We start from the raw sequence: 15713 nt of genomic DNA on the forward strand, positions 1-15713 counted from the left end.
ATATATATATACATATAATTTATATATACATGTTATATATAATCTAATATATATATAACATGTATATATATATATATATATATATATATATATAACATGTATATATAAAATATATGTATATATATATATATTTAACTTTGGCACTGGTTTTTATTTTTTATTTATTTGTTTCAAAACAATTTTAACGTTTACTTATTTTTGAGAGAGCATGAGCAGGGGAGGGACAGAGCGAGGGAGAGACACAGAATCTGAAGCAGGCTCCAGGCTCTGAGCTGTCAACACAGAACCTTTTGCAGGGCTTGAACCCATGAACCGTGAGATCATGACCTGAGCTGGAGTCGGATGCTTAACCGACTGAACCACACCCAGGGGCCCCTTGGTGCTGGTCTTTAAATCGTGTTCCTTAACATCACTGGTATTCTGCTGAAATAAAATAATACATATTTTTTAAAAAGTTAATACAGTGAGAAAATTATGACTTTTTCCTCATAGATTTTTCTTAAATATGTGCTAAAAGAAATTAAGCAAATGATAGATATTAACAGGAACATTCATACTTAGTTTACCATTCTCTCTAGAGAATTTTTTTTCTTCCAAGTTTTTATTTAAATTCCAGTTAACAAGAATATAGTTTTGAGACTTGTACATAATTTTGAGAACCACTGGTTCTTTGAATTGGAAAATAGAGTTTAAATGTTAAAAATAAGCGGAACGCTACAAAGATGAGCTCAATATTTATTTACATAAAATTGTCTTGATACACCTAAAGCTAATATAATATTGTATCTTCATTATACTTCAATTAAAAAAATTGTTTAAATATAGGATTGTTTCATTAATGTAAATAACATTTTTATTTTGTGACCTTACAGGAGCCCAGGCTTGTGTGCTTGTATTTTCTACCACAGACAGGGAATCTTTTGAAGCAATTTCCAGTTGGAGAGAGAAAGTCGTAGCTGAAGTTGGAGATATACCAACTGTGCTTGTGCAAAACAAGATTGATCTCTTGGATGACTCTTGTATAAAGAAGTAAGGTGTCCACTTTTGAGGGGGAGGTGGTAATTCTGTACAGTTAAAACCTGTTCTAATTTATGCATACATTAAAAAATTTAGGAGAGGTTTTATAGAGACCACCTTATACTTAAAATTTTCTGTGCGCTATTCTGCGTGATCAGTTTGGGTTTGCGCTAAGTCATAAGTAGAACAAATTAAAGGAATACATTTTGAAGCCCCTTTTAGAATTCTAGTCTTATGTCTTATACCACAAATCCAGCACTTGATGTTAAGTCAAATCTAGATATAATAAGAGTGTTAAGAAAAACATCCCTGTATATTTTAATATCTAAAGCATGGAGCTATCCTGTGTGGATGAGTTTAAATGGGTAAGTAGTTCAGATTCACGTTGTTTTGTATATTCAGAAATAGGCTCAAATTTGTGAACAGAGCATCTAGATAATTCTATAAGTATTTGTACATCATGTTGTTAACTTTTTGCTAGCTTTGAAAATCTCTGCTTGGTTTTTACTTTATTTTTTTGTATGTTCTTATATTAGTTATCTGTTGCTGTGTACCAAATTAATCCAAAACTTACGGCTTAAAACAACAAAAATTTGTTATTTCACAGTTTCTTTGGGTCAGGAATTTGGGAGTGGCTTAACTACGTGGTTTTGGTTCAGGTTTTTCATGAGGTTACAGTCAAGATGTTGCTGAGGACTGTAGTCATCTAAAGGCTTGACTGGGGCTTGGAGGACCTACTTCCATGTTGGCTCATCACTTGACCATTATCAGGAGGCCTTAGCTCTTTGCCATGTGGACCTCCCCAGGGCTGCTTGAGTGTTGTCACAACATAGCAACTGGCTTCCCCCAATCCCATGATTCAAGACAGAGCAAAGCAGAAGCCATCATGTCTCTTATGACCTAGTCTCAGAAGTCACCTGCTGTCACTTCTGTGTGTTATTGATCACACAGACACAGACCAACCTCGATTCCAGTGGGGGAGGAAACTATACAAGGATGTGAAGACCAGGAGGAGGGTGAGGCATGGGGTGGAATCCTTGAGAACCATTTTAGAGTAGAGCTACTACAGTCTTAATAAAACTAAGATCAGGAGTCATAATAAAACTACAGTCCCCTCTTGTAGACACAGTTGTTAATAAAGTAACTTTGGCTTTGTCAGGAAAGTGGTTTCATAGTGAGCAAGAGTGAAGAAGGGAGTGCAGTGTAAGATTATCAGGGTGCAGTTAAATTCAAATGTTTTTAAAGACAAGGGAGAAAATTAAGTATTATATAAAAAAAAAGTGATATTTAGCTATTTTAAGCCTAGAGTTTGAGACTATAGAAGTGACAGCATAATGGTATTTATTCTACAAGAGTACTGAAAACTAAAAGTTGTGCTCAGGTACTGAGAACATAGCTTTGAACTGGTCTGGAAGGTCTCACACCCCCCCCCCCCCAACCTCAAGCTGTATTCAGTAAATAAAATAAATATGATTTTTTAAAACAAGCTATCAGAAAGTACCTTTGTAAGCACTTTTTTTCTTTTAATTTATATATAGTGAGGAAGCTGAGGCACTGGCAAAAAAGTTAAAGCTAAGATTCTACAGAACATCAGTGAAAGAAGATCTAAATGTGACTGAAGGTAAACTGCCTTTTTAAAAAAAATTAATAGCAGGAAGTTTGTTTTATTCTGCTTACGGTTTTTTGGTTGTATTGTTTGGAAATCATATTTAATGCAAACAGAATTTTCTTATCACCTATCATTAAGTAAAATTAAAAAAAAATTTTTTTTTTTAATGTTTACTTATTTTTGAGACAGAGAGAGACAGAGCATGAACGGGGGAGGGTTACAGAAAGGGAGACACAGAATCCGAAGCAGGCTCCAGGCTCCGAGCTGTCAGCACAGAGCCGGATGTGAGGCTTAGAACTCATGGACTGTGAGATCATGACCTGAGTCGAAGTCGGATGCTTAACCGACTGAGCCACCCAGGCGCCCCTATCATTAAGGAAAATTTAAAGGCATGATGATGCTTCTTAGAATGCTTATTTACTAATGTCTTTTTTTTTTTAATTAATTCTTTAAAGTTTGTTTATTTTGAGAGGGACAGAGAGCGACAGAGACAGAGAATCCCAAGCAGACACTGCACTGTTAGTGTGGAGCTTGACGTGGGACTTGAGCTCACGAAACTGTGAGATTGAAACCAAGAATTGAATGCTTAACTGACTGAGCCACCGAGGTGCCCCTTTACTGATGTCTTTGAATAGTTGTTGCTCTCTATAGCAAAACTCCTTTGGGTTTTGTTTTGTTTTTTACCTTTAAAAATATAACTGGGTGGTTCAGTTAAAAATATAACTGAGCCTGGGTGGCTCAGTCGGTTAAGCATCAGGCTTTCCGTTTCAGCTCAGGTCATGATCCTCAGTTTCATGAGTTTCAGCCCCGTGCTGAGCTCTGCACCAACAGTGTGGAGGCTGCTTGGGATTCTCTCTCTCTCCCTCTCTCTCCCTCTCTCTCCCTCTCTCTCCCTCTCTCTCCCTCTCTCTCCCTCTCTCTCCCTCTCTCTCCCTCTCTCCCTCTCTCCCTGCCCCTCCCCTGCTCATGCTGTTTCTGTCTGTCTCAAAATAAATAAACTCTAAAAAAATTAAAAAAATAAATATGTAACTGCATATATGTATGTATACATGTATGCGTTTTTCATGCATACCTCTTAAAGTTATTGAATTGAGAACTCCACAATAGTGCATATTCCATTAGGTAGTTATAATGGCCTTAATTTGATGTGGTGTTTTGTTTTTTAAGTAACCTCTATGCCCAATGCGGGGCTCGAACTCATGACTCTAAGATCAAGAGTCTTGTGCTCTACCGACAGAGCCAGCCAGGCACCTCTGACCTTAATTTGTTTAATACTATTTCCCAGTTTAAGAAAGTGAGATTAGAGAAAGATGACTGTTCTTTTTCTCATTCCAGAATTGCTACTTACTTTATTAGATTGCAATTCGATTGTTGCATCGTTGATTATTGTTTTTTTCATCTAAAGAAAGGGGATATCTTTTCAAGACTGAGTTAGTGTAGTGCTGCTGAAGCTGATCCCTATTCAAGTACCAAAACTAATGACTACAAGTATTTCATTTCTTTACCAATAAAATGCCATATATATATTAGTATTACCATTTTCTTAGGTATTGTTCAAATAATTTTTAAAAGTTGAAATTTTTGAACTAGATTGTATACTTTTTTTTTTTTAATGTTTATTTATTTATTTTGAGAGAGAGATAGCGTACCTGCAAGCAGGGGAGGGGCAAAGAGAGAGGAGAGAGAGAATCCCAAATGAGGCTTCATTCATCTCATGACCATGAAATCATGAACTGAGCTGAAATCAAGAGTTGGACGCTTGGGGCACCCGGGTGGCTGAGTGGGTTAAGCGTCTGATCCTTGATTTCGACTTGGGTCATGATCTTGCAGTTGGTGAGTTTTTGCCCTGCATTGGGCTCTGTGCTGACAGTGTGGAGCCTGTTTGGGATTCTCTCTCTCTCCCTCTCTCAATGCCCCTCCCTCACTCGTTTTCTCTCCCCCTTTCTCTCTCAAAATAAGTAAAGCAAGAGTCGGTCGCTTAACCAACTGAGCCACCTGTGCCCCCCCCTAGATTGTATACTTTAATGTAATTTTAAATGTGTTTAGTAAGGATTAATAAAGAATATAAATATTTCAAAAATAAAATAAATGTAGTATAAAGTATTATAGTGAGTGATATAAAATAATATATTTTACATGCAGAAATTATATTGACCTGGTAAGATTATTGTTTTTGTTTTTATTTTAGTATTTAAATATTTGGCTGAAAAATATCTTCAGAAACTCAAACAGCAAATAGCTGAGGATCCAGAATTAATGCATTCAAGTAGTAACAAAATTGGTAAGTACTCAGAAAGTTTTAGTCCCATGTTTACCTGGTAAATTTATTTTCATTCGTTATTATCATATTTACTATTTTTTTAATTAAAAAAATTTTTTTAGTGTTTATTTTTGAGAGAGAGAGAGACAGAGCATGAGTGGGGGAGGGGCAGAGAGAGGGGGAGACAGAATTCAAAGCAGGCTCCAGGGTCTCTGAGCTGTCAGCACAGAGCTGGATACTGAGTTCGAACTCATGAGCTGAGAGATCATGACCTGAGCACAGCCCCAGTCAGACTCCTGATTGAGCCACCCAGGTGCCCCATATTTACTATTTTTTAATACAATATATTCCTTTCTTAAAAAAATGTGATTAGGAAGTATTAGATAAGCAATTAAAAAATTTTTTTTTAATATTTATTTTTGAGAGAGAGAGAGAGAGATACAGACTGCAAGTGGGGGAGGGGCAGAGAGAGAAGGAGACAGAATCTGAAGCAGGCTCCAGGCTCCAGGCTCCAAGCTGTCAGCACAGAGCCCAATGCGGGGCTCGAACTCACAAACTGCCAGATCATGACCTGAGCCGAAGTCAGACACTTAACCAACTGAGCCACTCAGGTGCACCCCTCAGGTGCAATTTTTAAACTTAGTATCTGGTCTCATATTAAAAGGTATATTGAGTTAAAAGATTTTTTTTTAACTATTGAATTTTCTAAATTCATTTTATATTTTAGGAGAACAGAGATAAAGACTTTAAAATGGTCTGTTCTATAAATAAAGAAGCTCTTAACACATGTTCTGTACTTGTACTGTCTCCATACACTTTACTGATTTTATTTTTAATGCTAAATGCCTGCAAAGTTTAGCATTTCCTGAAGAACAAGTGTATTGTCTTCTCTGTAACAATAACTGACTGACCATGTCTTCTTGCTTGTTGCTTTGGCTTCCAAGAAGTTGAGAGCCAAATTTTCTGTTTCTAAGGACTTTTTTTTTTTTAATGTTTATTTAATTTGAGAGAGAGAGTGAGAGAGTACACATGCATGTGAGTGTGAGCAGGGGAGGGGCTCTCAGCGCAGAGCCCAACTTGGGGCTTGATCTCAAAAACTGCGAGACCATGACCTGAGCCCAAATCAAGAGTTGGACGCTTAACTGAATGAGTCACCCAGGCGCCCCTGTTTTGTTTTGTTTTGTTTAAAATTTTTTTTTAATGTTTATTTATTCTTGAGACAGAGACAGAGCGTGAACAGGGAAGGGGCAGAGAGAGAGCGAGACACAGAATCTGAAATAGGTTCCAGGCTCTGAGCTGTCAGGCACAGAGCCTGACGTGGGGCTTGAACCCACGAACTGTGAGATCATGACCTGAGCCGAAGTCGGACGCTTAACCGACTGAGCCACCCAGGCGCCCTGTTTTGTTTTGTTTTTAATGTTTTATTTATTTCTGAGAGAGATCACAAGTTGTAGAGGGACAGAGAGTGCAGGGGACAGAAGATCTGAAGCAGGCTATGCACTGAGAGCAGCAAGCCTGATGAGGGGCTCGAACTCATGAACTGCAAGATCATGACCTGACCTGAAGTCGGATGCTCTGCTGACTGAGCCATCTAGGTGCCCCAGGCGCCCTTGTTTCTTAAGTTTCTGTGTAGTCTTTTAAGGACTTCATATCTGTATTCTATCCAACTCCACCCCCCCCCCCCCGCCCCGCCACTAAGTAGTTTAGAAATTGGAGATTACATTTTAAGACCAGCACAGTTCAAAATGGAAACTCTAATAGTTAAACATTTTCTTTTATTTCATCCTTTTATCCTACTCATCACTTGAATTATCTATAGACCATTTTGTTGTTGTTTTAGCCAAATAGGAAAATTTTACATTACTACCTGCTTTTATATATGCAGTGTTTTTTATTAACATAAAATCTCACAAATACTGTTGTTACCTACAGATCTGGTATTCTTGAGGAAATTATACAGTGTAAAAGATAATAAGTGAATTTATTAAAATTATCATATTTACTGGTTCCAAATTTCAGAAATGGATTGTTAGTGAAAAGATGCAGAGCAGTGTATATAGTTCATCACTATTTTGGTAGTCAAGGAAGGAAAGAAGAATATATATGTGCATTTTTGCTTACATATGCATAAAATATTTTTGGAAGGATACATAGGAAAAGTGATAAAACATGCATGCATTAGGGAAGGTAATCTGGTGATGTGAAAGGGAGACTTCATTGTAATCCTTTTTTTGTATCCTTTGAACTTTGAATGATGTATATTGGCTATTAAAAATAAATTGGATGGCTTAGTTGGTAGAGCAGGTGACTCTTGATCTCAGGATTGTGAGTTCAAGCCTCATGTTTACTTAAAAAAAAGATCGTAGAGTTTAAAAAAATAATAAATGAAAAAACAAAAGCTTAAAATTATAAATACTGAACATATTACGAACTTACTAAGAAACTGGATGCACAGTTTACATTTGGTAACCCTGAGCTGCATCAGTGCCTTTCTCTGTGCTTTCTCTCAATTTATACAGGTGTCTTTAATACATCTGGTGGAAGTCACTCAGGTCAAAATTCAAGTACCCTTAATGGTGGAGATGTCATCAATCTTAGACCCAACAAACAGAGGACCAAGAAAAACAGAAATCCTTTTAGCAGCTGTAGCATACCCTAAAATGTTTTAGGGAGGAAAAAAGTTGAATTGTATTGTGCAATTCCGTAAGAAACACATCCAGCTGTCGTGGTATGTTACAAGTTTTTTTTTTTAAGCAGACTTTGCACCTAATGGCTCTCTGAAAGTTGACAGACTTAAATACTGTTCTGCAGTGCTTTTCAGATGGAGTGACATCTTTGGTGGAAAAATTACTGCCTTGTGGACTCGTTTTAATTTTTTTGCATCAGACGAAGCTTCTCCTGTTTTTGAAGGAATGGTCCATAAGAAGTGTCAAAAAACAGGTTTTGCTGAATTTGAAACGCTGGAAAACATAACTGAAATGCCTAAATATGTTGGTACAGATTTTAATATTATGGGTCAAGGAAAGATAGCAAGCGTTCTTTTTCTGAAGTTGGTCATATAGCTTTTTGGAAAGTAGTACTGAATCTGAATACTTACAAAAAAATAATATTGAAAGGTAAACTCTAAATCTTGCCAGACTGCATTGGTGTGTATTTTGGCAATGTTACTTGTGCAATATCTGTATAATTTAGAATGTGGAGGTATGCATGCAGATATCTGGTACTGAAGTATAGTGACGGTATGTTCAGTATTTAAGGAAACAGAATCTAATTCATTCATAAAATCATTTACACATTGTGTGTATGTTAAAAGTTTTTATTTTCAAATAAGAAATTCCAGACATATATTTTGCAAAATGAGCTCAGATTTTAAAAGTGCTTTAATCATTTACACATTGTGTGTATGTTAAAAGTTTTTATTTTCAAATAAGAAATTCCAGACATATATTTTGCAAAATGAGCTCAGATTTTAAAAGTGCTTTGTGCCAAATATATCATACCTAATTTTTACAGTGCTTTACTATCAGAATTTATATTGTTTATAATGTCTTTTAAAAGCAGTTTCCCTCTCTGACAGAGTAGATACAAGTCGACTATAAATGTTTTAATGCTAGAATATCTCCTAGGTGAGACCTGTTGCAAAATCTCTTTCCTACGTCCATCCATAAGTGCGGTGAGCTTGTGCTGGCCAGGTCACAGCGCACCTGCAGTTATCCCTTAGGTCCTGTGAAGTGCGATGGTACTTCCAATACCTTTCGCTGCTGACTGAAATGCAATTTTGAACTTTTAAGATTGTGCTAATAATGTTTTTAAATGCAGAAGAAATGATCTTTGGTCTTAATCTGCATTATGGATTTTATAATGCCCTGCAACTCTAAAGCATCTTTTCGTTTACACATTTTGTATGGTATTTTAAGATTATCACTTAAAAATTTCTATAAACTTCAGTTTGTATAGCACTTTCTCAAGAGCTCTGTTAACACCAAATACAAAATAATTTCTTTTAAGAAACAATTTTCATACGTAATCATGTGACAGCATAAATTTTGTGACTTGGGACAGGAGCTTTCCAACTAAGATAACTGCATGAACTCTGTTAAAAAGTGATTATCATTCATCAGTGACTTTGTTTTTAACCCTTGCTATCTACCTGGTTTTTACAGGATTTCAAGATGTGTAAAAATAACTTTTTTTTGAAAATGTGTCAAAGTCGTTTTTCATTATTTGTACTATATGCGTAACGTTATATGTATTTCTTTTGTGTGTTTTCTCTCTTTCTCTCTCTCTCTCTCTCTCTCTCTCTCTCTCTTTCTTTCTCTCTCTTTCTCTCTCTCTCTCAAAGTTTTCCATCCGCACCGTCCTCCTCCCTCTGTCCAGATTACTATTAAGAAGATAATAGAAATTTCTGGGGCAAGTCCTTAGTAAGTGGTCAAGAGTGAATGTTTGCCTTTTCTGAAATAATCTGGCATTATCTATTTTAAAGTAATATAACAAGTTAATTTTTATGTCACCAGTTGTCTCCATACCCATTGCTGGCCGTGGGATAGGTGTTGGGGGAAACAAACTCAGTGCCTAACAATGGGTACCTGTTAATGATTCATCTTTCCTTTTTTTCTCTTAAAATACAGTCTCTTTAATTTTTGCACAAAATATATTTTGTGGCGAATTGTTTTGTGGTCTTTAGTAGCCAAAGAAAATCATGTATGTAATATGTTCACATGTGTTCTATTTGAGATTAATTAAATGTGTGTGGGAAAGAGTTTGCTAGCTTTCTATATAATCTCTGATGATTGTTGAAGTTTCCTGATATTTGTAATATAATTTTACATACTTAGTTTTGTCCTTTTTTCTTTTCATAAGAACTGAAGAGAGATCTTTGTTACACATTTGAATTTTTATTTGCACTTGTGTATTTTAAACCTAACCATAATTGATCATTTTAAATAACTAAGTATGTCTGAAAATCAGTCACAAATGATATGTTAAATACTTCCTCAGTTTAATTCTAAAGCCTTCAAAGTTGACATTAATTTTTTTCTTGAGACCCTTAATTCTCTTAAATAACCATTAATTTCTAAGGAGCTATGGATGCTAAAGAAAAAACTGTGTAAGACTCCAGGATGTTGTTTGTGCATTTTTACATTATGGCTGGTTTTTAGTATACAGACACATAGCTGTGGGATAATTGCCATATTGCAGAGTTCCTCAAGTTTCCTTTTCTCTTTCAGTCAGTCTACTGAATTAAATAGCATACAGAATAGCTCACATAAGGCAATATACCATTGAACTTTGAACAACACCAGTTTGAGCTGTGTGGGTCCACTTACATGATTTTTTACAATACTGTAAAATACAATACTGTATTTTTCTTCCTTACAGTTTTCTTAATAACCTTTTCTTTTCTCTGGCTTGCTTATTGTAAGAATACAATATACAATACATACAACATACAAAATATTTGTTAATAGTTTATTTTATTCGTAGGGCTTTCAGTCAGTTGTAGGCTATTAACTTTTGGGGGAGTCATTATACTTGTATTTTCCACTGTGCAGGGGTCAGTGCCCCAATCCCTGTGTTCAAGGATCAACTGTATTTCTGTTGTTATTAGTGCCATAAGATGATATCAGCTGCCATTAATTTAGTACTTACTATCAGGTAGGAACTATACAAAGTACCTTGCAAACAATAATTTAATCTTTGCAACTCTATGGAGGTATTATTATTCCCTCCCTGTTTTTGAGAAAAAGGAGAACGAAGATGTGAGAGAAGTTTGTCAGTTGCATACTAGTTAGCAGCAAAGCCATTTTCTATCCCATTTTATAACTATTAATTTTCATATAGTCCAGACATAAAAAGATGTGCTGTCTTCTCATTATACTTTACTATCTAATATATATATGTATATATGTGGATTTGATACTGCTTTATATATGCAGTTATATTTTATGGAGGAATTACTGCTAAGAACATTTTCAGATTATAAATGTTCTAACATATTGATTTCTTATTTGATGCATTTATTTTAAAAAGAAAACTAAAATAATAAAGAATAACTTTATTTTTCAATCAGAAGTCTAATTTCTCATCTGAAATTACGGGGAGGGAAGTATCTTAAAAGACTGATTTAATCATATTTTAGTGTATATTTATTTGATAGTTTTGTCTAAAAAATTAAAGAATTAAAACATGAAAAGCTTTTGAATTGGGATTATGTACTTAGTAAGCAAAAGAAATAAGTTAACCATTTTCAAGTACATTATAAAAGGTTTATATAAAGGGAATTCTGACCAGCCATTTTTAATTAAAGTAGAAGATCATAGGTGAAGGAGTAAGCTTGGTTATATTGATTATTAAATGCTGAAATCATTTAATGAAGTTAAGTAATCTTCATAAATGAAAATATTAAATAAAAAAAATAGAGGCACCTGCCTGGCTCAGTCAGTAGAGCATGTGACTCTTGATCTTGGGGTTATAAATTTGAGCCCCACATTGTGTAGAGATTACTTAAAAATAAAATCTTTAAAAAACATATTTTATCCATGCTGAATGCCAATTTGGATGCAGAAGTTGTCATAAAAAGATTTTTATTTTCCCAATTGCTTATATCTCTTAGAATTCAGTTTTTCATATATTAAGTGACATATTCACTTCAACATATTTCTATTATTTTCAATTGTTTAAGAGAAATCAAAGGCTAGATTTGCTTTCTCCTTGGTTGTTGTAGCATGTGTGATTCCTTTATATCTCTTATATTCTATCTTTGTGCTGTCATTAAATGTGTACATATTTCATCTCTTCTAATTCAAATGTTATTCAAATTTTTCTATTTTTAAAACTGTAATGAGGATACTTTGCTCTCCTATTAGAGTATAAGAAAAAACACCATGTCATACCAATCTTGAAATTTCCTCGTATGGCTTTACACAGATTTATAAGTTACACTAATCAGCAGATTATAAACAAACACCTAAGATTTAAATGTGTGATACTTCTTGCTGAGAGAAATTAAAGGAGATTTAAATAAATGGATATATTATATACACGATTGGAATACTCAATATTGTTTTGTTGTCAGCTCTTTCTAAATTGATCTGTAGATTCAGTGCAGTCAAAATCCCAGTAGGCTTTTCACTAAAAATTTCAAGCTTATGTAAAAGCTATGTGATGAACCTACAATAGCTAAAACAGTTTTGGAAAAGAACAGAGTTGAGGGACTGAGTCTCTATGATTTTTAAGACCTTGGGTATGGATGGGTACTGTAAACAAGACACATAGATCATTGAAATACAAATAGAGTCCAGAAATACACCCACACAAATATGATCAAATGATTTTTTTTTTTATGTTTGGTTATTCTTGAGAGAGCGCGTGAGCATGAGTGGGGGAGGGGCAGAGAGCGAGGGAGAGAGAATCTGAAGCAGGCTCTGCGTTTGTCAGTGCAGAGCCTGACACAGGGCTCGAACCTACAAACCGTGAGATCATGACCTGAGTTGAAGTCAGATGCTCAACCAACTGAGCCACCCAGGTGCCCCTATCGAGTGATTTTTAAAAAATACTCCACAATAATTCCATGGGGAAAGGGAAAATGTGCTGGAATAACGATATTTTGAATCTCAGGCCTTATCTCATACTACCCTTGAAAAGTAATTTGTAGTGTACTATTAACCTAAATGTAAATGAAAGCAAAAGCTAAGGCTTTTAAAAGAGAACAGGAAATACCTTCATGACCTTGGGGTAAGCAAGTATTTCTTCGAACCCAGAAAACACTATAAAAGAAAATTGATAAGTTGTACATAATAAAAATTTTAAATTTCTCCTCATCAAGGGGCACCTGGGTGGCTCAGTCGGTTGAGTGTCTGACTTTGGTTTCTACTCAGGTCATGATCTCAGGGTTCTCAGGATCTAGCCCCATGTTGGGCTCCATACTGACAGCCTGGAGCCTACTTGGGATTCTATTTCTGTCTCTCTCAAAATAAGTAAACTTTATTTTACAAAATAAACAAAAAAAAACAAAAAATTTCTCATCAAAAGACTTGGTTAAGAAAATGAATAGAGAAGTATATTCGTAATGATCATGTCATTAGGGATTTATATCCATAATATATTTTTGGGGAGCCTGGGTGGCTCAGTCGGTTAAGTGTCCAACTTCGGCTCAGGTCATGATGTCACGGTTCGTGGGTTTGAGCCCTGTGTCAGGCTCTGTGCTGACAGCTCAGAGCCTGGAGCCTGTTTCGGGTTCTGTGTCTCCCTCTCTCTCTGCCCCTCCCCTGCCCTCTCTCTTCCTCTCAAAAATACATATTTAAAAAAATAATAAAAAGCATAATATATATTTTTAAAACCTTACAATTCATTTATAAAAGTAAAAATGAGCAAAATACTTTAACAGACACATTACAAGGAAAAGTATATGAATGGGCATTAAGTACATGGAAAAACGCTCAACATCATTAATCATCGTATAAATGCAAGTTAATACAACAATACGATTATATCAGACACCTCTAAAATAGCTGAAATTAATGACTGACAAAATATTTGCATAGATGTGGAGAAACTGGAATTCTGGCTCAACCACTTCAGAAGCCTTGGCAGTTTCTACTAAAATTAAAGATATGTCATCTGTATGACCCAGAAATTTCATTTCTAGGTATTTACCCAAGAGAAATAAAATTTTAGGTATATGAAAATGAATGTTCATAGCAGTTTTAAAATAGCCCCAAACTGGAAACAACCTAAATATCCACCAACACATGAAGTTGTACAAATTGTAGTATATTCATTAAATGAAATGCTACTTATAATTAAAGAGAACAAATTATTAATATACAAAACAACATGAATCTCAAAAACTATGCCGAATGAAGTCTGAAACGAGTATGTGCATATAATTTCATTTATATGAAGTTCTAGAGTAGGCAAATTTAAGATTAAAAAAATAACAGTGGTTGCCTCTGGAAACATGCATTGACAAGAAAGGCACAGAATATTTTTGGGTGAGGGAGATATCTTGATATGGGTATGTGTTAGACAACTATGCACATGCGTATGTATGTATGCATACACAGCTATATGCGTATATCAAAACACATTGAATTCTACACTATGACCTGTATATTTCACTAAATTACACCTCAATAAAAAATTAGAAAAATAATGTGCTTCTTTTCTGGGAAATACTACCTTCATGATGAGTTATATTTAGATTAATAATTATTTGGGACTACTTCTAAGAAAGGTGGTGGCTTAAGCACTAGCCATTTGGATATCCTTTATGGAAACTGACCAAATGACCAATGGAATATAAAATAGAGGAACAACCTGAGTAGTAGATAGTCTCCAAAGATGTCCCCCAAATAATTCTGCCCCTTCTTGTACATATATGCAGCTACTTCCATCAGGAGGGAGAATTTATGTCTCCTCTTGAATCTGATGTGGGCTTGTAACTGCATTACCTAGTTGAATGCAGAGAAGAAACATTCTGGGATCTCTGAAACCAGGCATTAATAAGCCTTCTGCTCCTTCCTCTGAAACCCAGTAGCCATGCTATGAGAAAACTTGAGTCAAGGGGAAAAGGATAAAGGGCTCCACCTAGTAGTACTAGCTGAGCTCACATATGATAGCCAGCACCAACCTGGAGCCATCTTGGAAATGGATCCCCTAGCCTGAGTCAAACCAAACTTACTAGTGCCATACAGAGCAGAGATGAGTGCCCCTTTGAGCCCTGCCCAAATTACAAAATCACAAGCAAAGAAATTGATTATTGCTTTAAGTTACTAAATTTTGGAGTTGTGTGTTACATAACAATTGGTAATTAAAACAACTTGCATTAATATGAGGATATGGAAAATACCAACTACATGGCACAAATTTCAAGGAGTTTTTCCCAAGTGGTATATATGGAACCAGATCAAAGTAGGACATGTAGGGCTTGCTCATAATTCCTTTCCTGAGGAAGGAAGGAGTGCTGGGCTTCAGAGAGTATGTAGAGGAAATTCTGATGAAATGCTTAACACAAACCTTTTAGGATTCTGGTTGGGGTTGTATACATATTATAGATTAATTTGGGGTGAATTGTCATCTTCGTCGTGTTGAGTCTTCAGGAACATCATATTTACTCATTTTACAACATTTATTTACTCAAGTCTATGTGTATGTGTGTATTTGCCAGTAAACTTTGAAATTTGTTAACTTTTCTGGTTGTTCATCCTAACAAAGTATCTATATTGGTCCAGTATTAGGATTTCAAATAAATTGTGTTGGAGATTATCTGGGTCCTTGGGCAAATCTTTTGGTTTCAAGAAGGGGTAAAAGTTGGGGTGCCTAGGTGGCTCGGTTGGGTGTCCGACTTCGGCTCAGGACATGATCTCATGGTTCATGGGTTTGAGCCCCACATCGGGCTCTGTGCCGACAGCTCAGAGCCTGGAGCCTGCTTCAGATTCTGTGTACCCCTTCCCCACTTGTTCTCTCTCTCTCTCTCAAAAATAAATAAATTTTTAAAAAATTTAAAAAAAAGGGGTGTAAAAGTTTATATTTTCTTCAGTGATTTTGCAAGATTTATAGTATAAACAGCTTGTTTGAAGTAGGAAGGAAGCTATCTCAAACAATTTCTCTAAAAATTTTTTTTCACTGATGTGCTAATCCGTTGCCTCTCAAGGTTTGTTCTCAAGGTTTGTTCCTTGGCACTGCCCCCCCTTCCCACACTCACCCTGGCAACAGGCACTGATCCTCGTTTTAGAGGTTCACAGGCCCCTCTGTGCTCCACTTCACAAGGGCAGGCTTAAGGAGCTGCGGTTCTGGCAGGGCCTCCTGCTGACAGCCTGAAGCTCT

General features: G+C 35.7%; 1 protein-coding gene across 2 annotated transcripts in view; it reads left to right on the forward strand.

Moving 5' to 3' along the window:
* RAB23 (RAB23, member RAS oncogene family) overlaps positions 1-11931 on the forward strand; it is a 37565-nt gene extending 25634 nt beyond the window's left edge. Inside the window, exons 4-7 of one of the 2 annotated variants that reach the window (XM_060615828.3) lie at positions 873-1029; positions 2556-2638; positions 4815-4907; positions 7698-11931. In XM_060615828.3, the coding sequence (XP_060471811.1) occupies positions 873-1029; positions 2556-2638; positions 4815-4907; positions 7698-7948 (584 nt within the window). In that variant the 3' untranslated portion in view covers positions 7949-11931. Of the gene's footprint in view, positions 1-872; positions 1030-2555; positions 2639-4814; positions 4908-7405 lie in introns of both variants that reach the window. The other variant, XM_060615829.3, reaches the window with a different exon arrangement.
* Positions 11932-15713: the final 3782 nt, after the last annotated feature.

This window comes from Panthera onca, chromosome B2, assembly GCF_046562875.1.
Source record: "Panthera onca isolate mPanOnc1 chromosome B2, mPanOnc1 haplotype 2, whole genome shotgun sequence".
NCBI classification, from domain to species: Eukaryota; Metazoa; Chordata; class Mammalia; order Carnivora; family Felidae; genus Panthera; species Panthera onca.